This window comes from Oncorhynchus gorbuscha, linkage group LG16 (genome assembly GCF_021184085.1).
Source record: "Oncorhynchus gorbuscha isolate QuinsamMale2020 ecotype Even-year linkage group LG16, OgorEven_v1.0, whole genome shotgun sequence".
In the NCBI taxonomy this organism is placed as follows: domain Eukaryota; kingdom Metazoa; phylum Chordata; class Actinopteri; order Salmoniformes; family Salmonidae; genus Oncorhynchus; species Oncorhynchus gorbuscha.
Window position 1 is genome coordinate 22,278,393 of NC_060188.1, and position 13,655 is coordinate 22,292,047.

The 13,655-nt window shown below is 41.2% G+C and overlaps 1 protein-coding gene across 1 annotated transcript in view; it reads left to right on the top strand.

Moving 5' to 3' along the window:
• Nucleotides 1-403: 403 nt before the first annotated feature.
• Nucleotides 404-13,655, top strand: part of LOC123998718 (protein shisa-9B-like) — a 41,710-nt gene continuing 28,458 nt past the window's right edge. Inside the window, exons 1-2 of the mRNA XM_046303814.1 lie at nt 404-1,352; nt 3,155-3,270. Of these exons, the coding sequence (XP_046159770.1) occupies nt 832-1,352; nt 3,155-3,270 (637 nt within the window). The 5' untranslated portion in view covers nt 404-831. The remainder of the gene's footprint in view (nt 1,353-3,154; nt 3,271-13,655) is intronic.

Here is a 13,655-nt window from a genome sequence, read left to right on the forward strand (position 1 = left end):
TAATCACACCTTGTTTGCTTGGGCTATATCCTTTTTTCATAGTTGTGGCCTATCGAACAATACATAATGATACAAACAAGGTGCAATATATCGGCCACAAATAGCAGTCAAATACAACATGCATGAAATCACATTTGACTTGACAGACAACAGCAGCATTGCAACTCTATCATTTAAATGCACCCTGCGTCTTTATAGGCATATAAATAAATACATATTCGGACAGTATTTTATTGTCTGAATACAGTATATCTTTTTCTGTAGCCTGCTGTAGGCTACTATGAAAAAAAATGAAATCTGAGCATGAGCATGTTGTTCTGTATATAAGCAACAGATTGCCTACATCAGATCTCTCTCTTTCTGCCTGTCTCTCTCCCACCTACCACAAGTGTCTCCACCTCCTTTTTCTTCCCCACTCTCCCACTCTCTCGGTAATTGGTTCGGTAATATTCCCACTGCCTGGAGTGAACTACCAATAAGGACTCCGACTGTCAACGGAGGATGTCTGTGGCGCAGCGCAGAGAAATTGTCTAAACCTATTCAAGATACCTGTAGCAACTGTAAAAGTGTTGTTGTCGCATCGGTGTAAAGATCTCATCTTTTTTTTTGTTATAAGCAATTGGAACAGATATAACATTTACACACATTCCCATACAACATCACCGTGCGCTGATGGACAATTACGCGCAGAAGTTGCGGTGCGTAATCATGATAATCATCGCGGATGGCTGTGTTTCATGTTCTTGGATTATGCGTACAAGCTTGTTATGATACCTGGTCATCGCCTTTCCTTCGTCTACAGTGGAGAAGAAAAGTAACAAAGGGACGCACATGATGAGAAGCGCGGGGTTGTTGCTTGGCTACTTTTTGGTGAAAGTTCTTGTATGCGACGCGGAGGGGGAGCCAGGGCAGAAGCTAGACGGCTTTATTATGGTACAAACGGGTACCAACGAGTCAAAATTGAACGGAAAGAATAGCGTTTCGGAGAGTCCGCATACAGAGGACAGGTGCCGGGGTTATTACGATGTGATGGGCCAGTGGGATCCGCCGTTTGTGTGCCAGACGGGCAGTTACCTGTACTGCTGCGGGACCTGTGGCTTCAGATTCTGCTGTGAGTTTACAAGCTCGCGGCTGGACCAGACCACCTGCAAAAACTATGACACCCCGCCTTGGATGATGACAGGCAGACCCCCGCCTAAGAAAAAAGACCCCACTCACGACCCCACAAAGGATAAAACAAACTTAATTGTGTATATAATATGTGGAGTTGTTGCCATAATGGCCCTCGTTGGGATTTTCACAAAACTTGGACTTGAAAAGGCGCACCGTCCACACAGAGAAAACATGTCAAGGTGTGTGTACAGTAAACAACATCAGCAGTCCCTGTGCGCAATGCAGTAACAACTTTGGATAGCCTAAATGAATGCAGGAATGTAACTTTTATTTGGGTGTCAGAAGTTTCTTTAAAATATTTAGATGCATTAAAGATGCTGTTTTGTTAAAATAGGTGATAACCCACTGGACACAGACGTCAGTTCAACTTCTAGTTTCGATTTACATTTGGTTGAAATCAACAACAAAAATCAACAAAACATTTCGGTGAAAAGTTGGGTGAAATAAATACGAAATTTCCTTACCTTGATGACTTTTTTCAAATCCAGTAATTTTTCCCCACGTCACATAGATTTGTTGGTTGAAATCAAATCAAATCAAATTGTATTGGTCACATACAGATGGAAACAACATTGATTCATGATCCATTCAGTTTTTGCCTAGTGGGGAGTGTTAAAATATAGAATAAATATACATGATCAGTCAGTTCTTCTGACCACAATTTGATTGGAAATCATAGGCAATACCTATGCAGCCTACTATATTTTATTTGTGAATGACTGTGAATACCTGTCCAATTGCGCTGATGTCTTGAGATTCCATCAAAATGCCATATTTTCATTCTGAATGATTGAGAACTCTATACTGAATAATAATGAGCTCACTACCTCCTGGTAAAACCAGATGTGTTGTAGGTAGTAGTGTGTGATGAGCCATGCTCACTATGTCCTGGTAAAACCAGATGTGTTGTAGGTAGTAGTGTGTGATGAGCCATGCTCACTATGTCCTGGTAAAATCAGATGTGTTGTAGGTAGTAGTGTGTGATGAGCCATGCTCACTATGTCCTGGTAAAACCAGATGTGTTGTAGGTAGTAGTGTGTGATGAGCCATGCTCACTGCCTCCTGGTAAAACCAGATGTGTTGTAGGTAGTAGTGTGTGATGAGCCATGCTCACTATGTCCTGGTAAAACCAGATGTGTTGTAGGTAGTAGTGTGTGATGAGCCATGCTCACTATGTCCTGGTAAAACCAGATGTGTTGTAGGTAGTAGTGTGTGATGAGCCATGCTCACTAGGTCCTGGTAAAACCAGATGTGTTGTAGGTAATAGTGTGTGATGAGCCATGCTCTCATCTCCCTTGATGTCATCTACCAACAAGGTGCCATTAAAAGCCACTTTTTTACTCCATTACACCTGCAATTGTTTTTAATTATCTCACAGCCCTAGATTTCAGCATTTTAATTAGCTTCATTGTTCTTTTGGAGGGAAGCAAACTTAAGGTTCACTTCCCCCAAAAACTGGTTGATTCGATGTTGTTTCCATGCCATTTCAACAAAAAGATTCAATGTGATGACCTTTAATTTCATGTTGAACTTACGTTAATTGACAACTCAACCAAAAGTAAATCAAAACTAGACGTTGAACTGACGTCTGTGCTCAGTGGGCTGCCTTTGTCTCAACATGCCTTGTGATCCCTATTGTGATTTGTCATATTTCTCAACTATAGTATCAATGCATAAAGGAAGGTGATCCCACTAACTCAATATAGCATAAATGGTACTGTGCATATCAATGAAAACCCTTTGAGCATATGATAATTGGTCATTGGTAGTTCATCTACAAGCATGAGAGTAATTGATTTGATTTAATCTACATTATTCAAACATTAAGACCTGTAAGGATTTCCGATAAATATCAGATACATATTGAGGTTTACAGCATATGAGCTGCTGTAATTTTGCTAGTTTTCGTAGCTATTTTGATTTCCATGTCATGCTTTATTATTGAGTGAACCAGCTGATTGAGGTGTTTGTATTTTGTCAGGGCTCTAGCCCAGGTGATGCGCCAGCCTGGTCCAGGAGAACACTCAGAAGACATTGGAGTGCATGGACAGCACTATGACAACATGCAAGCCAACAGGGTACCTGCGAACAGTCTCCGTAAGTCTTCCTCTTCCATCCAATGTCTCATTTCATAGGGAATAGCCACTATAACAATAGTTTGATACACATTGGAAAGTACAACTAATGGTAAGATGCATAGTGTATTATGTGTAGCTCTGCAATGCATTGGGTATGGTCATGATTGAGATACAGAGATGGTATAAACAGGATGCCATCTACAGAAGCCTGAGGGTCTGACTGCTGTGATCAGACAAATCATGCACAGTCTTTACCTCAGTACACACACACACACACACACACACACACACACACACACACACACACACACACACACACACACACACACACACACACACACACACACACACACACACACACACACACACACACACACACACACACACACACACACACACACACACACACACACACACACACACACACACACACACACACACACAATGTTTCAAACAGCCACCACCAGTAAACCTTATCACGCAAGAGAACGTTGACATTTTTATTTTCATCAATTCTATGCTGGAGTCCTATTGGAGTGCCCAACAGTCTCTGATTGGTCTTTGTGGTTGTAGTGAGGCAGCTGTGAAATTCAAAAGGCTTTCTTCACCACCACCCTTTGCCTTCCTGGCTCGCCTGATTTAGCTGCTCCAGATAAGAGAGTTGTGAAAGAAGTCCATTTTGGAGAGTCCTGTGAGCTGCTGAAGCAATTACTCACAGCCTCAGTAATCATTTAACACACTGGGATAATTATCATCATCATCCGCCGCTGACTAACAGTAGTATAAGTCTTGTGCTGCTCTCCATCTCTTACAACTGGCTCTTTCTTTCTCATCCCTCTCTTTTTAGTCTCTCCCAAACAGGCAGGCACACATCTATACACAGACCCGCAAGAATTCACTCACTCACTCACTCACTCACTCACTCACTCACTCACTCACTCACTCACTCACTCACTCGCGCGCGCACACGCACGCACGCACGCACGCACGCACGCACGCACGCACGCACGCACGCACGCACGCACACACACACACACACACACACACACACACACACACACACACACACACACACACACGGATGATGCAGGATGTATTATTTTATTATGGATTGCATGTCTCAGGCTGCCAGTTGCAATCACACAGGCTAGGCTTCAGTCACTAATGGCAATGGACAGACTTTTCCCCATTTGCTTGTTTGGAAGTGATTGTAATGCATGCCGTCTGTTGTTGGAGAGAAGTAAAATGACATGTTTACTTGTGGTAGTGCATTTTTCATGCTGAAAAGGAGTGTCAATGTATGACATGAAAAACAAGCTGTTTGTTTGTGTGAGACGGACAAATTGGACTTGCAGAGAATGATAATGGGAATACTAGTTTTATGTTGACGGCATAAGCATATGGCAGCAGTGTGTTTTTTTTGTTTGTTGTCAAAAACTGAAGTGGATGAGGCAGCTCTGGGTCAAGAGCCTCCACTTAGATTCTTGAGTGTAGCTGAATGTAGCTTCCACTGATAATTGAAGCTTGTAGCTTTTATTCACGTGAAGAGCTGGCATATTTCTCTCCCATCCCTTGGGTAAGAATTACCCAAGGGATTGGAGACCCAGTTCTGCAATCAGGTGGGCTGCATCGACACACATTGGCATTGTCTCTCCTTACAGTATTGGGAAGGATCCATACGTTTTCACACAATAGCACTGTGGATTGGAGAGGGTAGATGAGTGGAGAGGTGGGTTCTGGGTAATCTCTTCCTTTGTCAGTGGCCCTCCCACCTCCTCCTAGCACAACACTATATCTCTTAGTCATTAGTCTCATTAGTCTTAGTCTCTTAGTTATTGGTTTGGTATAATGTGGGCATTATAGAATCAGAAGGAGCAGTTTGTCACTATTAAGGTGTGCGCTGTATTGGAACAGAGGTAGTGTTGTTTAGTTATGCTAACTGGAATCCTTATTCAATAAAGTGGGATGACAGCATAGGTTTCTTTGAGCAGCTATTCACACTTGTTCCCACACTGACTGTTCTATTGTAAAAAGTCTCACAGGCAGAGCAGTGTCTTGCTGTTTCATGAGAAGATGTAATGGGTTATTGTATCAGTGTGAATAGCCTCACCCAGTGAGCTCCCTGCTGAAGCTGTGGAGAGGCGCAGGGAGGTGTGTGAGGGGAGACACCCAGGTGTTCTGCTGTTAAAGAGCTGACACCATCTCCATGCAGGCTGAGCGGTAATAACTCAGAGAGTGGGGTGTGTGACTGTGCTGGGAGCAGGGCCATTTCATAGAGCACTGGGACTAAAAAAGAACTTTACATTACTGAGGTTCTCCAGTCTGAAATACCATTAAAGTGCTTAAAGTCGCGAGTGCTGAGTCTGACTGGTGGCAGGCACATACTCTCAGGCAGCTACACAGTGTGTGATTGTTTTGAATGAGGTAACCCACTGTGTGCAGCTTAGTAGACAGACATCAAGTCAGGAAATTGACAGAGCCTTTTATGGTAGCATGGTATCTCAGCAAGACTAGTAAGAAACCTCATCCACTAGACTAGAGAGCATAATCAGGGTTGCCATAGTGGGGTAAAAAAAAAATAAAAGATACAATCAGAACAAGGGAAATAATTGAATTCAAATAGATTTTCAAATTTGCCTCATACAGCATCAATACAATCGGAATGGAATACAACCCTTTGGGCGGAAGCGCCTGAAGAGTGTTATTCTGGTGAATGAATCTCATTATCACACATGTAAAGCAAGCACACTGCGCTAGCCGAAGCTCTCACTTAGACAGGCTATTCCACTGGATGTGAATTATGCAGGGTATCTAATCTAGTCTGAGGCTTATGTCCATACAGTGGGGCAAAAAAAGTATTTAGTCAGCCACCAATTGTGCAAGTTCTCCCACTTAAAGATGAGAGAGGCCTGTAATTTCCATCATAGGTACACTTCAACTATGACAGATAAAATGAGAAAAAAAATCCAGAAAATCACATTGTAGGATTTTTAATGAATTTATTTGCAAATTATGGTGGAAAATAAGTATTTGGTCAATAACAAAGGTTTATCTCAATACTTTCTTATATACCCTTTGTTGGCAATGACAGAGGTCAAACGTTTTCTGTAAGTCTTCACAAGGTTTTCACACACTGTTGCTGGTATTTTGGCCCATTCCTCCATGCAGATCTCCTCTCGAGCAGTGATGTTTTGGGGCTGTTGCTGGGCAACACAGACTTTCAACTCCCTCCAAAGATTTTCTATGGAGTTGAGATCTGGAGACTGGCTAGGCCACTCCAGGACCTTGAAATGCTCCTTACGAAGCCACTCCTTCGTTGCCCGGGCGGTGTGTTTGGGATCATTGTCATGCTGAAAGACCCAGCCACGTTTCATCTTCAATGCCCTTGCTGATAGAAGGAGGTTTTCACTCAAAATCTCACAATACATGGCCCCATTCATTCTTTCCTTTACATGGATCAGTCGTCCTGGTCCCTTTGCAGAAAAACAGCCCCAAAGCATGATGTTTCCACCCCCATGCTTCACAGTAGGTATGGTGTTCTTTGGATGCAACTCAGCATTCTTTGTCCTCCAAACACGACGAGTTGAGTTTTTACCAAAAAGTTATATTTTGGTTTCATCTGATCATATGACATTCTCCCAATCCTCTTCTAGATCATCCAAATGCTCTCTAGCAAACTTCAGATGGGCCTGGACATGTACTGGCTTAAGCAGGGGGGACACGTCTGGCACTGCAGGATTTGAGTCCCTGGTGGCGTAGTGTGTTACTGAGGGTAGGCTTTGTTACTTTGGTCCCAGCTCTCTGCAGGTCATTCACTAGGTCCCCCCGTGTGTATTTTATACTGATAACAAGTTCAAACAGGTGCCATTAATACAGATAACGGGTGGAGGACAGAGGAGCCTCTTAAAGAAGAAGTTACAGGTCTGTGAGAGCCAGAAATCTTGCTTGTTTGTAGGTGGCCAAATACTTATTTTCCACCAAAATTAGCAAATAAATTCATAAAAAATCGTACAATGTGATTTTCTGGATTTTTTTCACTCATTTTGTTTGTCATAGTTGAAGTGTACCTATGATGAAAATGACAGGCCTTTCTCATCTTTTTAAGTGGGAGAACTTGCACAATTGGTGGCTGACTAAATACTTCTTTGCCCCACGGTATATGTGACACCCCATGGCATGCATTGACTACCAAAGAGGACTGTCTGTGTGTGAACTGTGTCTTGTGAGATAGTAGCGCTCTGAAGAGGTGGCAGCACAAGTAATTAGGTTAATGTGAGGCTGCATGTGTTTGAGTAACATCTCCTCCTGGGTTTTCAATCTGATGTTATATTACACAGAACACTTGCTGCATTGAGGATTCAATTGAAAGAGACTCATTAGCATGGTGAAAGGCTTAATTGTGTCAATATCAAGGTATCATTAAAAATAATAGTTATTTTCTTGGCCTTTTTATCGGGGACGGGGTCACCAATACCTAGTGGATTGGGAGGGTTACGGTCTGAGGAGAGGAGTTGGGTTCCGTCTCGGGGCCGTGCTGGACCGTTCGCTCATCGATGATTGGGCCAGGGTCCTCAGTCCTGAGGGATTGTCAGGATTCGTTTCCCTCTGCTGGTCTTGGGTTCTATCCCTCTCTCTCCCCCTCCCCTTTCACCTCTCGTATTGTGCTTTTTTGTAATTGTACAATATGATTTTAAGCAACCCACTGGGCAAAAACGGGTTGTTTCAACGTTGTTTCCAAGTCATTTCAACCCCAAAATTAAAATGTAATGACATTGAATCAACGTGGAAAACTGATTGGATTTGCAAAAAGTCATCAATGTAAGGGAATTTAGTATTTTTTTCACTTAACTTTGAACCTAAATCCAATGTCAGGAGGACATTTTTGGTTGATTTCATGTTGAATTCAAGTTAGTCGATAACTAAACCAAATGTAAATCAAAATTAGACGTTGCACTAATGTCTGTGCCCAGTGGGAAAGCTTTCTCCCATTGTTATGGCCGTAGACTTCAAGTTCATTCAAGTAATGAGGCCTTTGTTTCAAAGACCAATTTTGAAATCTTCATTAACCCTCGTCAGACCTTTAATTGATTATGAAAGAGCTGTGTTATAATTAGATCATGGCTATTCATTTTTTTCGAAGGGCTTTGACATTCACAATACAAAGTCCACTCTTTTATACAAGAAGAGACAGTGGTTTCCGGTGCTTCAGATCATTCATGCTATACAGTGCTTTCAGAAAGTATTCATGCCCTTTGACATATTCCACATTTTGTTGTGTTCCGGCCTAAAATAAAAATGGATTAAATATATTTTTTCTCACTCATACAATACCCCATAATGACAAACTGAAAACATGTTTTTAGACATTGTTGCAAATGTATTTCAAGTAAAATACAGAAATATCTCATTTACATACAGCTGAAGTCGGAAGTTTACATACACTTAGGTTGGAGTCATTAAAACTAGTTTTTCAACCACTCCACAAATTTCTTGTTAACAAATTATAGTTTTGGTCGGTTAGGACATCTACATTTAATTTTTCCAACAATTGTTTACAGACAGATTATTTCACTTATAACTAACTGTATCACAATTCAAGTTGGTCAGAAGTTTATATACACTAAGTTGACTGTGCCTTTAAACAGCTTGGAAAATTCCAGAAAATGAATTCATAGCTTTAGAAGTTTCTGATAGGCTAATTTACATCATTTGAGTCAATTGGAGGTTTGCATGTGGATGTATTTCAAGGCCTACCTTCAAACTCAGTGCCTCTTTTCTTGACATTATGAGAAAGTCAAAAGAAATCAGCCAAGACCTCAGAAACAAAATTGTAGACCTCCACAAGTCTGGTTCATCCTTGGGAGCAATTTCCAAATGGCTGAAGATACCACATTCATCTGTACAAAACAATAGTATGCAAGTATAAACACCATGGGACCATCCAGCCGTCATACCGCTCAGGAAGGAGACGTGTTCTGTCTCCTAGAGATGAACATACTTTGGTTTGAAAAGTGTACAGTATATCAATCCCAGAACAACAGCAAAGGACCTTATGAAGATGCTGGAGGAAACAGGTGCAAAAGTATCTATATCCACAGTAAAACGATTCCTATATCGACATAACCTGAAAGGCCGCTCAGCAAGGAAAAAGCCACTGCTCCAAAACCGCCATAAAAAAGCCAGACTACGGTTTGCAACTGCACATGGGTACAAAGATCGTGCTTTTTGGAGAAATGTTCTCTGGCCTGATGATACAAAAATAGAACTGTTTGGCCATAATGACCATCTTTATGTTTCGAGGAAAAAGGGGGAGGCTTGCAAGCCGAAGAACACCATCCCAACCATGGGGGGTGGCAGCATCATGTTGTGGGGGTGCTTTGCTGCAGGAGGGATTGGTGCACTTCACAAAATAGATGGCATCATGAGGTAGGAACATTATGTGGATGTATTGAAGCAACATCTCAAGACATCAGTCAGAAAGTTAAAGCTTGGTCACAAATGGGTCTTCCAAATGGACAATGACCCCAAGCATACTTCCAAAGTTGTGGCAAAATGGCTTAAGGACAACAAAGTCAAGATATTGGAGTGGCCATCACAAAGCCCAGACCTCAATCTTATAGAACATTTGTGGGCAGAACTGAAAAAGCGTGTGAGAGCAAGGAGGCCTACAAATCTGACTCAGTTACACCAGCTCTGTCAGGAGGAATGGGCCAAAATTCACCCAACTTATTGTGGGAAGCTTGAGGAAGGCTACCCAAAACGTTTGACCCAAGTTAAACCATTTAAAGGCAATGCTAACAAATACTAATTGAGTGTATGTAAACTTCTGACCCACTGGGAATGTGATCAAATAAATAAAAGCTTAAATAAATCATTCTCTCTACTATTATTCTGACATTTCACATTCTTAAAATAAAGTGGTGATCCTAACTGACTAGGATTAAATGTCAGGAATTATGAAAAACTGAGTTTAAATGTATTTGTCTATGGTGTATGTGTAACGCTTGTCTTCGTCCTCCTCAGACGAGGAGTAAGTAGGAAATGTCAGACCAATGCGCAGCATGGTAGGTGTCCATATATGATTTAATACTGAACACTTGAACAAAAACAATAAAATGACAAACACGAACAGTCTTGAACGGTGAAGCAAAACACAGAACAGAAAATAATCACCCACGAAACACAAGTGGAAAAGGCTACCTAAGTATGATTCTCAATCAGAGACAACTAACGACACCTGCCTCTGATTGAGAACCATACCAGGCCAAACACAAAACACAACATAGAAAAGGGATCATAGACAACCCACCCAACTCACTCCCTGACCATACTAAAACAAAGACATAACAAAGGAATTAAGGTCAGAACGTGACAGTATGTTAACTTCCAACTTCAACTGTAGGTATTCACACCCCTGACACAATACATGTTGGAATTACCTTTGGCAGCGATTGCAGCTGTCAGTCTTTCTGGGTCAGTCTCTAAGAACTTTGCACACCATGATTGTACAATATTTGCACATGATTCTTTTTAATATTCTTCAAGCTCTGTCGAGTTGGTTGTTGATCATGGATAGACTGCAATTTTCAAGTCTTGCCATAGATGTTCAAGCCGATTAAAGTCAAAACTGTAACTAGGCCACTAAGGAACATTTAATGTAATATTGGTAAGTAACTCCAGTGTATATTTGGCCTTGTGTTTTAGGTTATTGTCTTGCTGAAAGGTGAATTTGTCTCCCCATGTCTTTTGGAAAGCAGACTGAACCAGGTTTTCCTCCAGGACTTTGCCTGTGCTAAGTTCAATTCCATTTATTTTAGTTTTATCTCAAAAACTCAATTGTCTTTACCGATTAAAAGCATACCCATAACATAATGCAGCCTTCACCATGCTTGAAAATATGAAGAGTGGTACTCAGTGATGTGTTGGATTTCCCCCAAGCATAACATTTTGTATTCAGGACATAAAGTACATTTTTGTGACACATTATTTGCAGTTTTACTTTAGCTCCTTAATGCGAACAGGATGCATGTTTTGGAATATTTGAAATCTGTACAGGCTTCCTTCCTTGTTATTTAGGTTAGCATTGTGGAGTAACTGAAATGTTGTTGATCCGTTTTCTCCTAAACTCTGTTACTGTTATAAAGTCACACTTGGCCTCATAGTGAAATCCCCGAGTGGACACCTGTAGTTCCTGGATGTATTGATACACCATACAAAATGTGATTAATACATCAAATAAAATATGAATTTAATTCAGGCTGTAACACAATAAAACATGGATAAGGTCAAGGGGTCTGAACACTTTCTGAAGGCACTGTATATGGCTCAGGTGGTTTCCATTCTGATTCCCCTATGTCATATGATGGAACTAATACATATGGTGCCAATATGCATGACATCTCCATGGAAACAAAGGTATGACGACCAAATGGCCTGTCCATGGACTTTTGCTGTTGTAGGTAAAAATAGATGGGAGCAGAAAAGTGATTCTTGTTGAATTACACTAACTTAAGATGCAGAATACATTATATCTGACTTTGAATTAATTTCCCCACAGTGGAAAAAGGACCTGATTAATACACTTGCAGTTTGCAGTTCCACTGTCAACTCCTATAGGATTGTGCATGCCTGTATCCATGGCAATCTCACACAATTGTGCTGGCACTGATTTTCTTCTGCCCCTTACAACTTCAGATTGAACTGATACAAATGAACTTTTATCTGGGGAAATTCCCCTGAGGAGAACTATACATATAGACATTTGAGGCACCCTTAAATATCATAATACTCATGCTTTGAGGGAAATACTAAGAATGAATGAACATTCCTAATAGGCAGCATAGGTCTTCGTTTTCAACACATCAACCCAAAGCATTTTCTTGGGTTAACGCTTCCACTTTCTCCTCTTACATCTAAACCCGCCAAAGTAGAGTACGGAAATGTGTGGACAAGGTAGTATCTTTCAGAAAACGTCTGCCTGGTTGTCACAGGCATATATAGTACCCTGAACATCAAGCCTACTGTACCTCAAGGTATGTCTACTCGATGCGTTTTCTCCTTCAGCTGAAATGATTATTATTCACTTTAATGAATTCAGGCCTTCTTGGTGCTGCCGTGTCAGGCGAATAATGAATCATTCTTTAAACAGAGACCCCTTTTTTTCTTCCGTGCCCCCTCCTGGAATAATGATCAGTTCATTACCAGCCAGCCGACATGTTGACAGGTAGGTGGTGGAAATTAGAGGTTCAGGAGCAGCTAGCGATGGGATGGGAGCTTCAGCGCTGTGGCCTGTGGCTGCCTCACTGACGGGTCACAGTATAGCTATTAGTAAGCTACATTTAAACCTACAGCAAAATGTCATCAGAAAAAGATGAACATGAATCCCTCCCTGTACAGAACATTAAAACAACACACCACGTTCAACAATGTATTTTAAAAGTAAGTTGTAGGTTTATCATATACCAGGCTGCCGATCAGATACCCAATGCCCTCATGTATGACCAATGACAAGGATTTATTTTCGGACTGCCTAATGGCATTTTTTAGTAGGTCAATAACATGGGGGGTTACTGCAGATACCTTAGATCACTTGTTCTGAACATCCTCACACCACTCAGGATACTCTGCTGCCATGCTGGCTGGTGATTGGGAAATGACACAGAGGACCCTGTTGGGTGTTCTAACACATCAGAAGTAATGTAATATTAATATTAATGTCCACTGAGAATGGTCACAGCTTCAAAGGGGTCTTTCTTCACTTACCCTTCAAATAGGGTTCTTTGGTCATCTTTTCTTTGTTGGTAAGTGCTGGCAAACCCCTCTTAAGTGGTAAGTGTATAAGTTCTCTCCCAGCTAAATGATGAATATCTACATTTATAAACAGATTTAAATGTAGATGAAGCACAGCCCATGTTAGATCATGAGCATTATTAGTGCATCATTGGCATCATAGTATCCACAATCTACAATACCATAGGAAAAATAGGAAAAATATATTGCCGTTTTTGACCATACAATGCTTGTCATAGTGTTTGTGAAAATTACTGTTCTTCCATTACTCTTTTGTAATTGTTACTAGGTCAGCAAAGACAGAGTTAGTTCATGTCAACAGACGACCAGACGTTTCTTGTAACAAATGGATGCTTTGGGAAAGAAATGGTCATTGTCAGAATAGAAACGCAAACAATCACAACCATGCATCTTACAACCTCAAAACCACCCGAATTTATTAGTCCAGGAGACCATGAGTTCAGGAGCAGCACTTTGAGTTCAGGAGCAGCACTTTGAGTTCAGGAGCAGCACTTTGAGTTCAGGAGCAGCACTTTGAGTTCAGGAGCAGCACTTTGAGTTCAGGAGCAGCACTTTGAGTTCAGGAGCAGCACTTTCAGTCATTGTAGTACACTA